General features: G+C 39.6%; 1 protein-coding gene across 1 annotated transcript; it reads right to left on the bottom strand.

The window, feature by feature from the left end:
- Nucleotides 1–10396: 10396 nt before the first annotated feature.
- On the bottom strand, nt 10397–16868 carry PDE12 (phosphodiesterase 12). Its single transcript, XM_058726463.1, has 3 exons — nt 15461–16868; nt 13754–13832; nt 10397–13029 (listed from the first exon to the last, which is right to left on the bottom strand). Exons 1-3 carry the CDS (start codon nt 16763–16765, stop codon nt 12587–12589), a joined length of 1827 nt encoding a protein of 608 aa, XP_058582446.1. The 5' UTR covers nt 16766–16868; the 3' UTR covers nt 10397–12586.
- Nucleotides 16869–17263: the final 395 nt, after the last annotated feature.

Genomic DNA, 17263 nt, shown 5'->3' on the forward strand with positions numbered 1-17263 from the left:
TGTCACTGTGCGTGTTCTTCTTGAGTCTTGAAGATGTTTGAAATGGATTTTCTTATTTAGCGAAGTTAATTTGCATATATTACATTTTGTGAACAGTAATCCAGGTCTCCGTGAATTTACTAATTGTTTACAGTGGAAATAAAATACAGGTTGCTATCATGTATATAACAGTGTGATGGGGAGCAACTTCAAATTTTAGTTTCTTTTAATAAAATAGAGTTTGACATTGTACATTTCTAAACTCAGATAAGGAGGCAAAAGCTGTAATAAAATGAACTGCCCCAAAAGCATGTATGCATGTGTTTTGTTTCACAACCGATGTTAGCTTTTAAAAAATGCACGTGCTGTTTGCATGGCAGACTACAGACTGTTAGTGATGCTGCTCTCCTGTGTAGAAGAGTTCACAAGCAATTTCCTTTTTGGCTTCACCTCTTTCAGAACTTCTACAGAGAGCTGCATGTGACTAATTCTTTGTTAATAAGGCAATAAAGGTATATATACTTCATTAACTACATCTATTAAGTTATTAAGGACTCAACTTGGTAACCTTATGACTTAGTTTTTGTCTAAAATGTTTTATGTATTTTTTTTTTTTTTAATTTTTTTTTCAACGTTTTTTATTTATTTTTGGGACAGAGAGAGACAGAGCATGAACGGGGGAGGGGCAGACAGAGAGGGAGACACAGAATCGGAAACAGGCTCCAGGCTCCGAGCCGTCAGCCCAGAGCCTGACGCGGGGCTCGAACTCACGGACCGTGAGATCGTGACCTGGCTGAAGTCGGACGCTTAACCGACTGCGCCACCCAGGCGCCCCTAATGTTTTATGTATTTTATAAACCTTAAAAAAAGTTCTTAGTGGCTTGTATAGATTCAGATAAATTTGTAGATTGAAATTTTATTTTCAAACCAAATATATGCTAGTAAAACATATTTTTGAGTAATAAAATGTTGGATCAAGTGAAAGGAAATTAGAATTAAGTACTTGATGATTGACATACAGGTTACCGGGGTAAAGTGTTTAACATGGATCACTTGATACAAGTGTAACTTCATTAGCTCACTGGGTGAATTCTCTCTTCTCTCTGAATAAGAAAGGTATTATTTCTTATTGGATAAAACTAAGATATGGTGTAGTATGTGTAGTTCCTGGGGTTCAACTAGGAGATACTAAACTTTGAATGGGTTCACCGTTATCATAGTTAAATCACCACTGTATTAATTTTTAAAGCAAGTCCAGGATGCTTTCACGGACTCTGAAAAAGGAGTAAAGAGAATCCATATAATCTTATTTGTGATGTAAAGGAACTCTTACTATCGTTGTAAATGGCTGCATTACGAAACTAAAATTGCCTAATTTTCACTAAATGGGCTAGATTTGCAAGATTGCCTTTTTTTTTTTTTTTTTTTTTAAAGAAAACATTAACTTGGTAACTTGGCATGTTATTTACCCTAAGAAGTTACTGCTTTTTCTTCAGTCCCAGTGGTGGTAGTTTTTTAAGTCACATTGAAAAGTTCCTCCCCACCACCACCATAGAGGTTAAGTCAATTCTTTGGGAAAAAGTATAAGTTAAGAAATAACCCCCATAATGCCTTTCCCTGTGTTTAACATTCTTTGCAAATGATGGTAACTTAAAAAGTCACTATCACTGTCCCAACTTACTGACATGCTCTGTACTCTTAGGAAATACTTGACACCATCAAGATTCAATGCTTACTGTTCACACTAATGTTAAACTTAGTGTTGGTCAATCAATAAGAGGTCTCTGTGACCTCCCCTATTGTACAGAACAGTTGATTATATCCCTAGAGTAAAAAATATTCTGTCAAGTAATTGTTAAGTGTGTTGATAGGAAAACTGAAGAAGAATTGTGGTTCACTTAAAGGCTGATAAGCAGCAGCTTTGGAGTTGAGGATGGAACCATTATCTGTTTTCTATCCCTCTGACCAATAAGCTTTTGGTGAGGGTGGAGGGCAGAATATCACCCATTGTCCTTTGTCTAATTTATTGAGTTGCTTTCCTGTGATGTAACATCTTGGTATTTTGTTAACATGTTTCTGTTCACATGAATTTTCCCCCTTTACCTTATATATTCTCTATCGAAAATACAAGTGAAATGTTTACTTCAGTTTTCCAGAGCATTCATGTCTCATTTACTGAGGCTTCCAATTCTTTAGCATATGTACAGAATTACCTCATATAGTAATAATAACCACTTTCAGATAATTTATTGGGGTCAGACTTTTTTTTTAAGGATCCTATTTTTAAATCTTTATACCCAATGTGGGGCTTGAACTCTTGATCCCAAGATTGAGTCACATGCTCTACCACCTGAGCCAAGGAGTCAGCCCTGGGGTCAGACTTCATTTATTTTTTTAATGTTTATTTTTGAGAGAATGAGAGTGTGAGCGGGGGAGGGGCAGAGAGATGGAGACAGAATCCCAAGAGGCTCTGGGCTCTGAAACCAAGTGGTCAGATGCTCAACTGACTGAGCCACCCAGTCGCTCCTCTCTCGGCGTTTTAAATACTCCACTCTTCTTGCTTGCATGGTTTCTGAGAAGTCAGATGTAATTCTTACCTTTACTCCTTTATAGGTAAGGTGTTTTTTCCCCTTTGGTTTCTTTCTCTGTTTTCATCTTTGATTTTCTGTAGTTCGAAAATTATACACATAGATGGAGGATTTGGGGCATTTATCCTGCTTGGTGTTGGATATCTGAGTTTTCTGGATATGTATGTGGTTTGGTGTCTGCCATTAAGTTGAGGAAATTCTCAGTCCTTATTGTTTCAAATATTTGTTTCTCTTCTCTGTTACTCCCATTATGTTTATGTTACACCTTTTGTTGTCCAACAGTTCTTGGATGTTTTTCTGTTTTGGTTTTTGTCACCCTGCTCCAGGTTCCCCCCCCACCCCCCCTTGCTTTTCAGTTTGGGAGGTTTCTTTTGCAATGTCCTCACACTCAGATTCTTTCCTTAGCCATGTCTAGTATATTAATTAGTCCATCAAAGGCATTGCATTCTTCATTTGTTATGTTTTTTTATTCTCTAGCATTTCTTACTGCTTTTATTAGAATTCATCTCTGCTAACATTGCTCATCTGCTCTTTTCTGTTGTCTTTATCCATGAGAGCCCTTAACATAGTATAGTTTTAAATTCCCAGTCTGATAATTCTATCATCCCTGCCATATCTGAGTCTGGTTCTAATGCTTGCTCTCTCATCAAGCTGGTTTTTGCCATTTATGTATGTATGTATGTATGTATGTGTTTATTTAAATATTTACCTATTTAAGTTGGCTCTATGCCAAACATGGGGCTTGAACTCATGACCCTTTGATCAAAAGTCACATGCTCTACTGATTGAGCCAGCCAAATGCCCATTTTTTGCCTTTTAGTATGTCTTGTCTTTTTTTTTTTTTTTTTGATTACTGGACATGATGTACTGGGTAAAAGTAACTGCTTTAACTAGGCCTTCAGTAATGTCATGGTAAGGTGTGGGAGTAGGGGAAGCATTTTATAATCCTATGATTTGGTCTCAGTCTTCTAGTGAGCCTTATGCCTCTGGACTGTGAACTTCACATGTGCTTCTCAATTATTTTTTCTCCCCCTTAGGTGGGATAGGATGGTAAAGTGGGCTGGAGTTGGGCATTTCCCTCTCCACACCCCCAGGTCAGTTAGTCTCTGATAAAACCCCTGTAAGTAAGGTTTTGGTTACTTTTTCTGAGAACAGAACTTGTTAAAAATAGGACGCTCTGGCATATTTGAAAATGGTTTCTTTTCCCCTTTGCCAGAAGCATGAGATTTTTCTCCGATATTCTATGATAAGCTGGTAGAAATCCAGGAGGTAAAAACTCATTAAGTTGTGGGGGCCTCTGAAGCTTTTAACTTGGTTGTTCAGACTGTGCCTCTAGCAAGTCCTCAATTACAGTTCCAGTGTCCCTACCCGGGATTTCTTCAGGGTAGAACAAAACATCCCTGGATGTCCCTGCAGGTTGTGATTCCCTGTATTCCCCTGCTGGGCTTCAATCACCGGGGTGCGGGGGAGGGGGGGGGAGTGGAGGGAGCAGCACACCAGTTTGCCCTGTGACATTTCAGATCTAAGAATAGTTACTGATTTTTCAGTTTGTTCAGTTTTTGTCTTCTCTATAGGACAAGAGTGGCAACTCCCAAGCTTCTTACATGCATGCTGGACCAGAAACCAGATGTCCTGGATCAAACTTCCTTAAATGTGGAAGTTCTCGTTCTTGGTATGGAGGTGAAGGTGACTTCTGACTTGTCATTGGAAACAAGTGCTTATGCTTCCTGGCAGCATGTTGGATGTTTCAATAATGTAAATATTAGCTACCAACTTCAGTAGAATTTAGAAAACTTAGATTAAGAAAGAGAAAATGGTTGGTATATCGGCAAGTACATTATCTGCAGGTCTCGTATAGGGGAAAATTAATGAAACAGTTCTAGAGTCTGATTATCTGTTCAGATGGTTAAATTCTGAGGTGACTAGAAGGAATCTACTACCAGCATTTTCCCAAGGATTAGTAGAGTTAGTGTTGGGGTAGTATTGGCACCCCAAAAACTCTACCCAAATGACATTTGTTGATATTACCAGCTTAGTTTTTTTTAGCAGGAAAATGTTAGGAATGAAATCATTCTTAATTAGTAACCTCACTAAGGCAATCTAAATACTTTAAAAGCAACATTAATATAAATATGGACTTAAGATTTGGTTCTAAAATTTACTCCTGAGAATTGTTTAAGCCCAGCATATTCTTTTTTTATTCTCAAGTTAGTTAACATACAGTATGTAGAACATGTGGCTTCAGTAGAACGCACTGATCATTTCTCACATGACACCCAGTGCTCATCCCAAAAAGTGCCCTCCTTAATGCCCGTCACGCCCCCCCCCCATCAACCCTCTGTTCTCTGTATTTGAGTCTCTTATGGTTTGCCTTCCTGTTTTTATCTTATTTTTCCTCCCCTTCCCCTATGTTCATCTGTTTCTCAAGTTCCACATATGAGTGAAATCATGATACATTTTTTCTAGCATATACATCGTGACATTGTATTCAGGTTACCACTACTGGAAGGTTAGTTGGCTGCTTTTGTTTCTTACTTGCAAATATCCCTTTATCCCCTATTTCCACAAACCACATAAAAAGTTTAAGTGGTTATATTCTAGCAACAAAAATTCTGAGGGGCGCCTGGGTGGCTTGGTCGGCTAAGCGGCCGACTTCAGCTCAGGTCATGATCTCGCGGTCCGTGAGTTCAAGCCCCGCGTCGGGCTCTGTGCTGACAGCTCAGAGCCTGGAGCCTGTTTCGGATTCTGTGTCTCCCTCTCTCTCTGCTCCTCCCCTGTTCATGCTTTGTCTCTCTCTGTCTCAAAAATAAATAAACGTCAAAAAAAAAAAAAAAGAACTTTAAAAAAAAAAAATTCTGAGAAATCAATAGCAAAAGCAATAATGTGGACCCAGGTAAGGAATAATTAAGGCAGCTGTATCTAGTTAGTGAGCAGAGCCTTGCAATGTATGTCCTTTGTGTTTTAAAGAACAGTAGAGCCAGGTGTCTTCCTGACCTTGTCAGGTATTTCTGCATTGTTTTCATTGTATGCTTCCAATTATATTGGGCACCTAAGTTTTCAGCTGGTGTTTGGGGGCTTGACACTGCCATCTACAGACAGGGAGCTGGCTCTCAGGAACGAATCAATTCTTTGGTGGCATGGTTTTTCTTAGGCTGGGTTCAATGCCATTCCAGTAACAGTGATGTATTTTGCAGACTGGCCAAGGTTGACCTTGGCCTGCATAGCCTTTGAAGAAGTGAGGAATGATGATTTTTAAAAAGGGGGGAAGGGTTAGGGTGCCTGGGTGGCTCAGTCGGTTGAACGTCTGACTTCAGCTCAGGTCATGATCTCGTGGTCCGTGAGTTCGAGCCCCGCGTCGGGCTCTGTGCTGTCAGTTCAGAGCCTGGAGCTTGCTTTGGATTCTGTGTCTCCCCCTCTGCCCTTCCCCCACTCACGTTCTGTCTCTATCAAAAAATGAATAAACGTGAAAAAAAAATTAAAAAGGGGGAAAGGGTTGCCCAACAAAAAGGCAACACGATTTTTAAAATAGGCTCCAAAGATACACAAATGGGCAGTAAGCACATAAAAAGATTGTCAACATTATTAGCCATCAGGTAAATGCAAATCAAAACCACAATAAGATGCCATTTCATACTAGGATAGCTGTAATCAAAAAGATAACAGATGTTAGGATGTGGAGAAATTGGAACCCCCATATATTGCTGGTGGGAATGCAAAATTGTGCAACTACTTTGGGTAAAAGTCTGCCAGTTCCTCAAAAGGTTAAGTATTTTCCATATGATCCAACAATTCCACTTCTAGATATATGCCCAAGAGAAATGAAAACATGCACACTCAAAAACTTGTACAAACATACAGCATTATCCATAGAAGCCAAAAGGTGGAAGTAATCCAAATGTCCATCAACTGATGAATGGATAAAATAAAATGTGTTATGTCCATACAATGGAATATTATCATAAAAAGGAATGAAGTACTGATACATACTACAACATGGAAGAACCTCAGAAACATACAAAGTGAAATAAGTTGGTCACAAAAGGCTACGTAATTCATTTATATGAAATGCCCAGAAGAGACAAATCCATAGAGTAAATCCATAGGTAAGCAGTTGCCAAGAGCTGAGGGGAAAGGTGGGTTTAGGGAGTGACTGGTAATGAGTATGGAGTTTGTTTCTGATGCCAGTCTTTAACAATTGATTTCATGGGGGCACCTGGGTGGCTCAGTCCATTAAGCATCCGACTTCAGCTCAGGTCATTACCTTGCAGTTCATGAGCTCGAGCCCTGCATTGGAGTCTGTACTCATGGTGCAGAGCCTGCTTGGGATTCTCTTTCTCTCTCTCTCAAAATAAACTTAAAAAATTAAAAAAAAAATTTGATTTCATGTGCAGTGACAAAAACCCTTAAAGAGAAAAATAAAGATCAATTTTGGATGAAAGAACTATTGTGGGATTCTTTCATTCAGGATGAAGAAAAATGATATAAGCCAGGCTGTAAAAAGCCAGATTGTTTTAGGTATGTAATAAAAGGATGAAAAGGGTAATATAATTCCATTATTTAGAGTACTTAAAAATTTTACAGCTTCAGCAGAAATATTTTTCTTTGGTTTAAGATACTGAAAACACTACACCTAATCCAGCTTTTGAGGAAGGCCAGCTTTATTTCTAAATGCTTTTATCCCTGGATACACCATTTCTCCAAACTATTCCACATGGGAAATAAAGATTGTATGTAGTACTATTAAAAGTGTGTATATTGTTCAGTATGAGAACTCCACATGAAGCCTATCCAATTCCCTACTGAACTGTTTTCAGTTTCAATAACAATAATGAGATGCAAAATGCAAACTAGGAATACTTCAATACACGAAGATGAACATCAGCAACAATCTAACACCAGTAGAGTGAGTTATTAGGCAAAATGGATTGCATCATATAAACCCTTTAACATACAATCAACTCAAAATGGACAGAAGATGGAGATGAATGATAGTTTGTTGTCAATGAAGTTTCTCTAGGAAATTGAAGATTATGAGGAAAAACCTAACACTAACAATATGAACATGGATTTTAACAGCTGAGACTTTGTTGTGGAACCACAAATCCAGCTGGTAGGTGCTTGTTACAGAGGATGGCATCAGCCAGGTGAACTAGAAGATTTAGTATTTTTAAGGTCTACAACTTAAAGATATGTTTATCATTTATATGTAAAGTTAATTTTAGCATCTGACTTCAATATTATTTAATACAGTGTAAAGATGGCCAACTTAGAAAATAATTTTGTTCCATATTATAATTTTTAATATATTAACTCAGTGTTTTAAAAAATGTATTATTAGAGCTCACCTTGTTAAGGTTTCTTTTCAAAACCTATTTTTTTTTAATAAGCAGAGTTTAGTCTTTTTTATGGTTCTGCGTTATAACTTGGTGAGTTATATTCAGCCATAGCCATCTCAGTTTTTCAGGGATTTGTCTTCAGGCATTCTTGCTATCTGCTACTCTGTACCTAAAATGGGATTTAAAAAGTGTTAGGTAATAGTGGAGCATGGCTAAGCCATTTAAAAGCCAATGTTGGAGGGGCGCCTGGGTGGCTTAGTCGATTGAGCGTCTGACTTCAGCTTAGGTCATGATCTTGCAGCTCGTGGGTTCAAGCCCTGTGTCGGGCTCTGTGCTGACAGCTCAGAGCCTGAAGCCTGTTTCAGATTCTGTGTCCCCCTCTCTCTGACCCTACCCTGCTCGCACTCTGTGTCTCTGTCTCAAAAATAAATAAACATTAAAATTAAAAAAAATAAAAGCCAATGTTGGTAAGTTCATTCTCTGAAATCACCGACGTAGATCTACATTTTTTAAGTGACGTTTTTTTTTCCCCTTTGGCTGCTTATTCTTTCTAATTTATTTACATTCCAGGACTTCTGTATTTTTTATGCTTTTCTTCCCAATTATCTCCCAAAGAAGCAATGGGACTGTCCTTTGCAACTTGACAAAAGCTGGAAGATTAAGTAGGAATTGCTGAAGATGAGCTCTCTGGAAAAAAATATAGGAGGTTGGGTAATCCATTGTGAGTACTCTAGTTCATGACTGCAATGACATAATTAAGCTAAAAAAGATAAAAATACATTGGTAGAAATACCACTTCACACCTACTTGAATGACTATAATAACACGCATATCAGTGAGAATGTGGAGAAATGAACTCTCATATACATCACTGGTGGGAATGTAAAATGGTGTAGCTATTGTGGAAAGCATTTTGGCAGTTTCTCAAAAGGTATATAACCAAACCAAAAGAATTGAAAATAGGTGCTCAGGGTCGCCTGGGTGGCTCAGTCGGTTGAGCGGCCGACTTCGGCTCAGGTCATGATCTCGCAGTCCGTGAGTTCGAGCCCTGCGTCGGGCTCTGTGCTGACAGCTCAGAGCCTGGAGCCTGTTTCAGATTCTGTGTCTCCTCTCTCTGACCCTCCCCCATTCATGCTCTGTCTCTCTCTGTCCCAAAAATAAATAAAAAACTTAAAAAAAAAAAAAAACTTAAAAAAAAAAAGAAAATAGGTGCTCAAAAACTTGTACGTGAATATTCATAGGAGCATTATTCACAATAGCCAAAAGACGGAAACAATTCAAACATCCATTGGGATAAACAAAATGTAGTATAACCATACAATAGAATATATATAATAGAAAACATGGAAGATCTTAAAAAACATTAAGCTAAATAAAGGAAAGTCAGACACAGGAGGTCATATGTATATTACATGATTCAATTTATATGAAATATCCAAAACAGAGAAATTGAGGCACAAAGCAGATTAGTAGTCGCCAGTGTCTGGAAGGGAGGAGGAAATGGGGTGTGACTACTTAATGGGTCACTGTTTCCCTTTGGGGTGATGAAAATGTTTTGGAACTAGTTAGGGATAATGGCTGCACAACACTGTGAATGTACTAAATGCAGTGGAATCATAACTTTTAAAATGGTTCATCTTATGTGAATTTCACTTCACTTGAAAACATGCTTTGGTATTGTCATCTCAAGATATACTTATCCTCAAGTTAGTGCTAAAAAAAAAAAAAAAAAAAAAAAAAAAAAAATCACCCAATACAGCTCTAGTACCTTCAATGCTAAAGCATACTTCCTCATTAAGTGGGACCACAGAATTTGATTACCCAAATGAGCTCTTAAAATTATTTCCTTACCCTAAATGAAATCTAGATAGAAGTTCTAGATTGAGCAAAACATTGAAATGTTTTTGAATTATGATTAGAAAACTAGTGTTGGCTACAATTTTTTAGAGGAAAGATTTTCCCTATTGTGTTGTCTTGTGGATTTTATGATCAACTAGTAATGCAAACCTTTAACAATCATTAATATGGATTTTGGTTTGCCCTCAAACCAGGTTTGTAGGGAACCTCTGCCTATATTTCACAGTTGGAGAATATGAGATCTAATGGTGTCAACTTCCACCAGGAACATCTTCCTACGGTGGTGTTCTTTGAACCTTCTCCTTTGTACTGTTTCTCAGATAAACCTCCAGTCTAAAACTACCACATTCTGATATGAGGCCTTAGTTCTCAGAAAAGTCACCACACAGTGAAATACTTGGAAATTTGAAACAACTGATTTTGGTATTGAGAATTTTAAAGAACATCACATTTACAGCCAGAAATGATTTTTTTGCTAACATAAACTACCAGTGCATATGTCTGTAGTGGCAACTGTGTAAGAGTTCACTTAAGAGGACAGTGTTCTATAATTTTATTTAAATAATATATAATTTTTGGAATATTAATTCCTATAGCAAGACCTTGTGACATCATAAAATGGGTTCACTATAGAGGTGCTAGACTTTCCATACTTTATTAAATGTACTAAAAAATCCAAATGTAATAGAAAAATTCAATCACAAACATGGCTTTAAGCACATAAACATTTCTGAATAACACTTTATTATAACTCATGAATACAAGGTAATTTTGGTATCCTATTTATACAATTTTCTTAGCGTTCCCTACTTTGGACTCCAATCATACTAACATTATCTATATATTGGAGATTTGACCAGAGTATATGGCACTTCACAATAATCTACCTTCTCCTATTCTGAAATGCCTGTCTATAATCAGATCACACTGTTAAGTCAGTAAATATAAAATTTAAAGACTCAGGACGTGGAATCTTCGATAAGTGATTAGTTCCTTTGACTAGAGTTCAATCTAGTTAGCCAGGGTGTTTGTTAATACAGAATCCGAATGTTTTTCTCATGAGCATGAATAAGTATGTAACTTAATTTCTTCTTTCAAAATGTTTCTCAACTTTTTGCTTAGAAACTTTTTTTCAAGTGATTTTAAGGGTCCTGTCAACATGTCTGAAAGCAGACCAAAAACACATTTTAAAAAGGAAAAAAAAAGATGTATTTTGCAAAAGAATCAGATTCTGGCTTTAACATATTCATGTAGTTGTAAACTGATGTTAAAATGCTCTCAAAAATGTTATTTAGGAAGGCACAATTCGGTAGCATCAATTTTTATTTATAGCTTTTTCTAAACAAGATCCCAAGAAACTGCCACTTTAATTTTTCTTTTCCAGTATTTTAAGTACTTCAAGGTTCAATCTGAACGAAGTAAAATTCTTGTTCTCAAACTTACTAAGAGTTAACAATACATTGGACAGTGAGCAGAATATGGAAGTACAGCCTATTTTATCAAAAGAGGAAAGTTCTTATGGTTTTGGGTTTGGAGATTAAAGAATTTGAGACAAAAACTCTCATGACTGTGGAAAATCAGAACTCTTCTTGAAGTGGGTGAGCTTTTCATATCTAAGCTAGAAACTAATTGCAGAAGTAGGAGATAACATTACAGTTACCCTGAACATCAAAAAGCAAGAGCTAAAGCATTACAAATAAGGTATGGTGATAACTGAGTTAGAAGAGCCCAGTTACCACTCTAGGTTAGAAACTAATCAGTAAAACTATAATTCCTAATTTTAAAAAGTCTGGCTTCATATTTAAACTTTTTTTTACAGCATATAAATTATATATACAGTGTTTTCCTATAACTCAAATTGTAATGCTCAAGTCTATAAAAAGAATAGTTTATTTCAGAAATGCCCAAAAGATCCGCTACTCCTCCTTCTCCTATTTATAAAGACCAACAATTTCAAAAATACTTCCAGCATAGAAATGCTCAATGGTTCTCCCAAAATGTCAACCCCATATCAGCAGACAGTTTCTCATAAAGTAATGTATTATGCTGTATTCTCTAATATCATATGGCCAAATACCCTTGATGATTTATGAACGTTTTTCATGGGCAAGAATAATTAAAATGGGATCAAGTTGACTATGTTGCTATTCACTTTGAATACTAAATTGTGCTTGCATCCTAAAAGTTCAAATGAGCTGGCTAGAATAATATAAATGTCTTCATTTGTACCATACACTAGAAAGTAAAATCCTACAAATAAGAGAATTAAAATATCTTATGTTGATTGAAAAATGAAAGATGAGGAGCAATAACATTTGGTGGATGGCACATTTTAATCTTTCGTTAAAGCTCTGAAGTTGTATTAAATTGCTAACCAAATTGAGGTAGAGGTAGACCCTAATGTTCGTTCATGTCAGACTTAGGCCTCTCACCTTAACCCATATGCATTTTTCCCCTAATTATACAAACATGATTCAATTTGAAATGTGTTATGATAGAAAAATTATAGGATCATTCAAATGGTTTTTTGGTTTTTTTTTTTTACAAAATTCTTAATTCCTAGCTAAAAAAAAAGTACTTATAAAATGTACATAATTCAATGTTCTTCCTGGTAGTCATAAATATATTTGTTTTTCCTTCAACCTTAGGAAAAAAAAAAGTAGAGAAACTGCAATTATGAACAGTCATGTAATGAAGACACTGGAACACAGAATAAAAACATTTTGCCTCGGTGTCTGTGTAGTTTTCCTCTTTGAAGGTTACATATAAGCTCTGATTCATATTAAATTTCCTACTAAAGAGACTTAAATTCCATTAAACACGAATCTATTTCCATTTTAAATCACACACAAGTGCTATGTGATCAGAGGGATGGGAAACACTAGGTAAGGCCTGGTGAGTGGTAACTTCTTCATGACTAGGTAATGGAATCACCTGTTCAACCTCTAGAGCATTTGAGTCAATGAAAATGTAATCCAGACATCCATGAAAGCCACCAACATAGTTTGTGTAAGCAGGTTCACCACAAGCACTTTTCAGTTTGAAGACATGGGTGAGGGACATGTTGCAACGTTCCTCTTCCCCATTGGAAGCCCAGTCTTCATGGTCCTCTGGAATGCTGCCATTGACAGCAAAATGATACATTCCTGTTGATGGGGTACTATTAAAGTCTCCACAAAATATAACTGGTATGCCAGGATACAGATCACACGAGACATGTCTAATGTGAGCCAAGGCTACCGCCATTTGAATGAGACGAATGTACCCACCTATGAATATAAAAAACATTAATGTAAGTATTTTTTAAAGTTGCCTTTAAAAGAAAAAAAAAAGCCCCAAAACTACATACAGTATCTGGGTGACATTCAAGATCTATATTTGGGGGCGCCTGGGTGGCGCAGTCGGTTAAGCGTCCGACTTCAGCCAGGTCACGGTCTCGCCGTCCGTGAGTTCGAGCCCCGCGTCAGGCTCTGGGCTGATGGCTCGGAGCCTGGAGCCTGTTTCCGATTCTGTGTCTCCCTCTCTCTCTGCCCCTCCCCCGTTCATGCTCTGTCTCTCTCTGTCCCAAAAATAAAAAAAAAAAAAAAAAAAAAAAAAAGATCTATATTTGAAGGGGAATTGGATGAAGGCGGTCCAAATGTAAAAAAGAAACATTCAGTTATAAGATACATAAGTACTGCAGATGTAATGCACAACATGATGACCACAGTTAACACTACTATTCGGTATATTTAAAAGTTGCTAAGAGAGTATATCCTAAAAGTTCTCATCACAAGAAAAAAAAATGTATTTTTTTCAGATCTATATGAGGTGATGAATGTAATCATTTTGCAATATGTGTCATTATGCTGTACACTTTAAACTGCATGATGCTGTTATGACAATTACATCTCAATAAAACTGAAAGAAACAAAAAAGATGTATGTGTGTAAAACAGCCTTACTGAGTTTAAGTTACCATGTTATGTCACTTGTGAAAACCAATAAAACCTACCTTTTGGATGCCAGTACAGATGGGTATTAGCAACACATATCCTTTTAGAAGAGTCCTTTGTAGACTGAAGAACAGAAACCTAAAATAAACCAAGTGCCAAGAGTTCAGTTGCTATCTGCCAACTTCCTGAATGTTTTTTTTAAATCTAAGACTATATATGATGAACGGACATTTCATAACCTTCCCTGACTAATGAAGTATGATCGCAATTAAATTAAACTTTTGCTACAAGTTTTAGAATACACATGAATAGGATTCATTCAGCCTAACATGTCTTAATAACAGTTCAACATATACAGGGAATAAGGACATATTTTGGATAACACTAAGGTTAGAGACAGTGTTTTTAAGTGGATAAGGGCAGGCTCTGGAGTCAGGTCCACCCAGATGGAATCCCCACTCAAACATTCACAGCAGTGTGACCTGAAGAGAGACACTTTTTTCCTAAGCCAGCTTGGTCACTGGTTTAAAAAAAGGCAATATCCACCTCAAGGGGGACTGTTGTATGGATTCAACTAAATGAGCTTACAGAAGTTCAGGAAACACACTGGATGCTCAAAAAAAAAAAAAAAAAAAAAGTAGCTACTCTAAAATCTTACTATGAACAAAACCAGTTAGCTAAAAACGCTGGACAAATCTACAAATAACATTGTTTTTTTAAAAACTAAGGCAGCTTAATACTCTGCTCAGTGATGATGGAATATAATTCACTGGGTAAGAATCCTGGCTTCACTTTGTGTGAACTTGGAATAAGTAAACTTGACCACTTCCCTATTTATAATAACATCTGTAAAATGGAAATGGCAGGATTACTGTGAGCCAAAATTAAAATATTAATACTTATGGAATACTTAATTAAACATACCAGACACCTAAATTTTAAAAGCTTTGTGGTGTTTTTACTTCAATTTTTTTGTTTCAAGGTTTGTTTTTTTTTTAATTTTTTTTAACGTTTTTTATTTATTTTTGAGACAGAGAGAGACAGAGCATGAACGGGGGAGGAGCAGAGAGAGAGGGAGACACAGAATCGGAAGCAGGCTCCAGGCTCTGAGCCATCAGCCCAGAGCCCGACGCGGGCTCGAACTCACGGACCGTAAGATCGTGACCTGAGCTGAAGTCGGCCGCTCAACCGACTGAGCCACCCAGGCGCCCCCGTTTCAAGGTTTTAAAAAAAAATTTTTTTAATCTTTATTTTTGAGAGAGAGACAGAGTGTGAGCAGGGGAGGAACAGAGAGAGAGGGAGACACAGAATCCGAAGCAGGCTCCAGGCCCTGAGCTGTCAGCACAGAGCCCGACAGGGGTCTCAAACTCACGAACTGTGAGATCATGACCTGAACCAAAGTCTGATGCTCAACCGACTGAGCCACCCAGGCGCCCTTGTTTCAAATTTTAAAATGTGTCAGAACAGTGCTTGGCAAGAAGTGAGAAAATATTAGCTATTACTATGTTCTTGTATTGGGCGTACTGAGCATGTGTCTCTCCCATTAAGAGTGTAAGCACTATGAAAGTCCGCTAATCTGTTCAAGGCAACCTGCAGCTTGTTGTGGCACAGTAAAGGTGCTCAATAAATATCTGCTCAATGAATGAATGAAAGCTAACCTTTGTGCTGAAGATAAAAGAGCGAACACCTTTCAGTAAAATCTGAAAAAACCTGCCACGCCCCTAAAAATCGATGTGTATGTAAAGAGAATGGTGGAGCTACTTTACCTGGAGGACAGAAGATCTCTGGAGCACCCTCTCCTGCGCAGACGGATACAAAACTAGTTTCTCCAGCAGTTCTTTGTGAAGTTGGTCGGACTCCAGGGCTTCGTGGAAAGAAATGTCATGCTGGCTAAGGAGAGTGAATTTGGTCTTTCGGTAGAAAGTAGCCAGGCCTTCGTGCTGCTTGATTCTAAACACGCCCTCCAGCCCAAAGGCCTCGAGGGCCGGCACCAAGCTGTCGGTAAACACGTTGCGATCTACCTCTTGCAAACAGATGAGGTCAGCGTTGTAGCCCGTGAGCTCCTTCTGGATGAGGTTCTGGCGGTAGTCGAGCTCGAGGGCATAAGGGGCACAGTACGGGTACAGGACACTCCTCGAAAACTCAGTCTGGGCGTACGTGTCGGCCAGGAGGTTGTAAGACACAGTGCGAATGAGAGAATCGTCCGTCACCTTCTTGGTGTAGAGATGCCGCTGGTCAAAGGTGCAAGTACCGGGCCCAGCCTCCACCGGACACACACTTTCCAACTCCCGGCTTGGCCCGAGGCGCTGCCCATTGCCTGGGGTGCAATGAAGCTTGAGTCGTAGCCCGATGTCTGCATTGGACGGCGTGTAGACGCGTTCGTTCACACCCGTCTCTGTCCAACCAGGAAAGGGTGAAGAGGGAGACAATGACGAGGGGCTCCCGCCCTCAGGCTCCGCCGCTCGGGGTTTGGCTTCCTTGTACCATCGGAAGAGCGAGTTGGCGGGATCCCCAAATTCGAGGCTGAGCTTGGGGCACACCGGGAAGCCGGCCATGATGTAGCGTGGCAACTGCAGCTCGGTGAAGGCGGGCGGGTTGCGCTCCACCTTGTACTTGACATCGCCGATCTGCAGCACCGCGCCGTCCTGCCAGGCGTCCACGTTGAGCACGTCTTCAGCCACTGCCTCCTCCCGGTAGTACAGCTTCACGACGGGCTCGCAGGCCGCAGCCGGCTCTGGCACAGGCCCCGCACAGGCCCCGCCACTTGCATTTGGCCGGTTCTTCCTGCTCTTCTTGGCGGCAGCCGCCTTAGCGTGGCCTTTGAGGGCGTTGGTAGCAATCCGGCTGAGGGCCCGACCCAGCGGCTCGCTTTGGTCGCGCTGCATGTTCTTGTGGCTGCCGTCTGCCAGAGCGAACGACAGGCTTAGCTTCGGTTCCGAAGGCACACAGCGCACCACAGCGCGCTCCATCGCTCCCGCCGCCGTCTCAGTCGCCGCCTCGGCCCGAGTGTGCCGCCCCACCGCCGTGCGGACCCCACGAAGCGCGGCGCGGGAGCCTGGGAGCCTCCACATGAACCTGGTGGCTCAACGGCCGCCAAGCATCAGAGGAAGACTGGAGAGCTACAGCCGCCGGCTCCGTGATCCATTCAGTCCCACAACTTCCGGCTGGGGATGGGGAGGGCGCTCGGAGTCCTTCCGCTCCGCACTTTCGCCACGCCGCTCAACTGATCCCTTTTTCCATAGCCACACGTGTCTTTGATCCTTTCCAACTTAATCTTTATCTTCAAATAAAGCCATAAAGAGGGGGGAATAAAGCAACTGTAAAGGTGCCAGAGGGAAATATTAGACTCCCATGTTTTTAGCGAAAGTACAGTTATGGGGCTGAAGGAAAAGTGCGGAAGTCGCTGGGGCGTTGTCGTCGTGGTGTTTTTGAATTCTAGTCCGCGTTCTTGTCTGCTATAGCTGCCGGGCTGACCTGCGCGAGAGCGTGGGGGCTCGACTGGGATTGCCAGCTGCCTCCGACCTTGGAAAGCGTTGCCCAGTTTCTTTCCATAGCATTCTCCATGCTGC

This window comes from Neofelis nebulosa, chromosome 4 (genome assembly GCF_028018385.1).
Source record: "Neofelis nebulosa isolate mNeoNeb1 chromosome 4, mNeoNeb1.pri, whole genome shotgun sequence".
NCBI classification, from domain to species: Eukaryota; Metazoa; Chordata; class Mammalia; order Carnivora; family Felidae; genus Neofelis; species Neofelis nebulosa.